General features: G+C 39.3%; 1 protein-coding gene across 6 annotated transcripts in view; it reads left to right on the forward strand.

Moving 5' to 3' along the window:
- Positions 1-2931: 2931 nt before the first annotated feature.
- LOC146469209 (uncharacterized) overlaps positions 2932-3330 on the forward strand; it is a 36281-nt gene continuing 35882 nt past the window's right edge. For 5 of the 6 annotated variants that reach the window (XR_014867271.1, XR_014867272.1, XR_014867274.1 and 2 more), the window contains exons 1-2: positions 2932-3051; positions 3164-3304. Coding sequence is in view for 2 of the 6 variants with exons in the window: in XM_085123590.1 (XP_084979716.1) it covers positions 2953-3051; positions 3164-3304 (240 nt within the window). In the remaining 4 variants the exon portion in view is untranslated. The remainder of the gene's footprint in view (positions 3052-3163; positions 3305-3330) is intronic. The other variant, XR_014867273.1, reaches the window with a different exon arrangement.

Genomic DNA, 3330 nt, shown 5'->3' on the forward strand with positions numbered 1-3330 from the left:
CTTGTCTGTTTCAAAATATTCCAGTTGTAGTCGCTTTGTAGCAAGATGCCCCCCCCCCCCCCTCCCAAAAAAAAAAAGAAAGATCCCACAAAATTCCGACGATGAAGGCTTACTTTTTCGAAAATAAAAATTTTTACAGTCGAGAAAATTGTCGGTAAAGTTTGCGTGACTTTTTCCAATATTGTTTTCTGGAGCCTAGTCCGATGTAGTCTCCCATACAGACAGCCGTTATGAGGGTCGTCACACAACGCTTCAAGTAGGTAGAAGCGTTGCGTGACGAAACGGGTAGGAAACTTAACAGCGCTTCGTGAATCTGGCCCAGTCATCAGAATAGCTTGGCTTTAATGTAAACGAAAAGCTACGCGCTTGAAAAGAAATAGATAAATAAATATATAAATAAATGTGAATTTTAGTGGCTTCCACAGAGTGGCTCTTTCATCCACTGTTCCCAGGTCGAATAGGAAATTGCGAATGTTGGTTGTTCGGAGAGAGGAAAAGCGGGAAACTCGGAGAAAAACCCTGGGAGAAGGCGTTTGTTTATCAAAGCTCTCGAAGAGCTTTTGGGCCTGAAAGGTATTTTTCTTATCTCTTTTCTTCAGATTACCAGTTATTTTTCGTACAAACGAACTCGTCGCGTTTCTTTATCGGTTGCAAAACTTAAAATGTCTTTGCTTTCAGAATTAACAAAACCTGAATTTTTGGTACTGAGTTTCGTGTATATAAAATTGTTTTTTGGGTCCGAAATCGTTTCAGGAGTTTGAGAAACTAGAACCAACAACAAACTCGGCCAACAAATATGGGGCTAAAACACCGAGAATTGAACCCGGGGCACATTGGCGGGAGGTAAGTACTCTCAACACTGCGCCATCCCATTTCAAACCTGGCCTTCTCTGAATTGAAATCCAACTACAGGAGGAAGCCAAACCAAAGATCAGAATTTAGCCCCCACTGAACAACGCCGACAAACGCCAAACCATGGCTGCCTGATGAAACTGAATCAAAATTCATCTCACCTTCTCAAAGTCATTAATAATTCAAAAGACAAAGAAAATCACGCACCGTGACGTGTTTGGATATCTGATGAAAAACTTCTCGTTTTTGCATCTTAATTTCCCCCTCAAAATCAGTTTGTTTGAGAAGTTATATCAAACACTCGTCACAGTTTTTCATCACAATATCAAAAACCTCGAAGTTCTTCAAAAATACTCCGCTACGCGTCGTATTTTCAACTCTCGTCTCGGTGTTTGATATGTCATGAAACACTGTGTCTCGTGTTTTAATTTTTACACGAAACATTCTTTGGACAATCAGAGCGTGGATCAAGTGCAGCTAAATTAATAAAAAAGTACAGTAAATTATGCTTCAGTGGCAGAATAATTTGCACAGTGTAATTGTTCAGGCTGATTTTCTCTCCAGTTACCGCGCCTCTTATAAAAGCCATTTTTTGGTAGTGGAAAACAAAATAAATTAAACCCTCTTTAGCTCGTGACAAAGAGGGCATCATAACTATCTGGCGAGAGAACCCAGAGATAAAATGTATGTCAACAAACGCACTTTTGTCGCTCTTTGATTTTATAATCCTTATTAAATCATCATTTTTGGTCGTCGAGATTTCTTGGCCGATCAGGATTTTCATTTCTTCTTCTTTTCTTTATTTTGGTGAGTTATTTTTTTTTCTTTTGCAGCAAGACCTCAGGCCCGTATTACGGAGCTTAAGCATAGACGTTCGTGAGCCACGGACGGCAAATCGATTTCCTGTCTCACGAACGTCCTCAGTACGACCCTCAGCCCCGGTCCCCCAACATTTGGCCTCGCTTTGGCGCGTGGCGGTGATGTCATCTCGAAACTGAAAGTCTCTGTAAAAGAGAGATACGGAAGGGGAAATCCGGACGGCGGATTAACTTTGTTTTTACCAAACAAAAGTTAGGATGCTGATACTGCTAAATTTATTGCTCAATTGTCACCTCCCCAAAGATATTTTGGCTAACTTTTTATGTAAATTAATTTATATCTTGTCAAAACCACAATGTAGACCAAAACCAAGAAAACAGAAAAAGCGATCTCAAACCCCAAAGTCCCCCTCTTGAAAGGAAAACGGCGCTTATGCGCAAATTTACAGGGATGAAAATGACATGCATGCTCGCAAATCCTACGTAGGGAAATCTTTGGACATCTGAAAATAAGTTATAAACGGCTTTGTATCTGTCGAATTATAACCACGCTTTCTTTTCTTATATAAAACGCTTTACTTGAAAGCTCATACACATGTTCAACAACAACAGTAAATGTTCATTATTAATGTGACCATGTGTTTTGGCTGGACGGTGGTCGTATTAATGTACGGTGTTCCACTAGTCTCAGACTGATTTGTAATTGATTGAAAAATGAGAAGAAACATTCTATAGCGTTTTCGCTGTGTGCCTGTAAAAAAATTGCCAAAATATTTTTCGGACGTGACAATTAATAATGATTATTGAACTGAGTGGAGTGCAGTTTGGTCTGAAATCATACGCATGATTTCAAAATCGAAAGAGCTAGCGCGCAGGCCCGGAGTTCGATTTGAAATCACAAGTATGATATCCGACCAAAATAGCACGACACAAAGTTCAATTACCCCTTTATCACACCCATTTTGAAATCACACATTTTTTGTCAATATTAATATTTATCAGGAAACCCGGTTTTTTAAAAAAGGATGCGATTTAGAGCAAAACAAAAAAATACTGCGATTCGTGAATAAATCGCACTGTTGAGAGTAAATCAGATTGCAAGGATCACTAGTGATTTAAAAATGGGTGTAGTAAAGCAATAACTTGAACAGTATCCAATTTTTTTTTCCAAAAAATAAAATGCTATTCCACCGTCCGCCATCCGCCACCCGCCCGTCCGTATCCTCCTTTTACAGAGTACCAAATCTTGAACGCTGAACTTCCGTGTAGTAAAAAGAAAATCATGTCAGCTCCAAAATCTGAGAGCGTCAACAGGCCGTCTTCATGCCTTGCGCAGCACGAAAATGAAGAAATATTTAGTATGATTGGTCGTAAGTGTACGGTAAGTTTACTAGAAAAGCTTTATAAAGGTTGTTGTGTGGTTCCATGTTTAATTTGTCAAAACTTGACCTTTTTATTGTACATAATCTTTCTTATTCAAATATGATTTTCAGACCCTAGCGACATCGGTAGCTCAGTTGTACATTGCTCCGCCGGAATCACGAGCCAAATGGAAGAAGAAGTTAACAGGAGTTATTTGTTTCGTAAAAGACAGTACCAAACGTTCCTACTTCCTTCGAATGTACAGTCTTCTGGTAAGTTATAATTAGCCTCAGACGCA

The sequence above is a fragment of the Pavona decussata genome, unplaced genomic scaffold (assembly GCF_977016875.1).
Source record: "Pavona decussata unplaced genomic scaffold, jaPavDecu1.1 SCAFFOLD_126, whole genome shotgun sequence".
Taxonomy (NCBI): domain Eukaryota; kingdom Metazoa; phylum Cnidaria; class Anthozoa; order Scleractinia; family Agariciidae; genus Pavona; species Pavona decussata.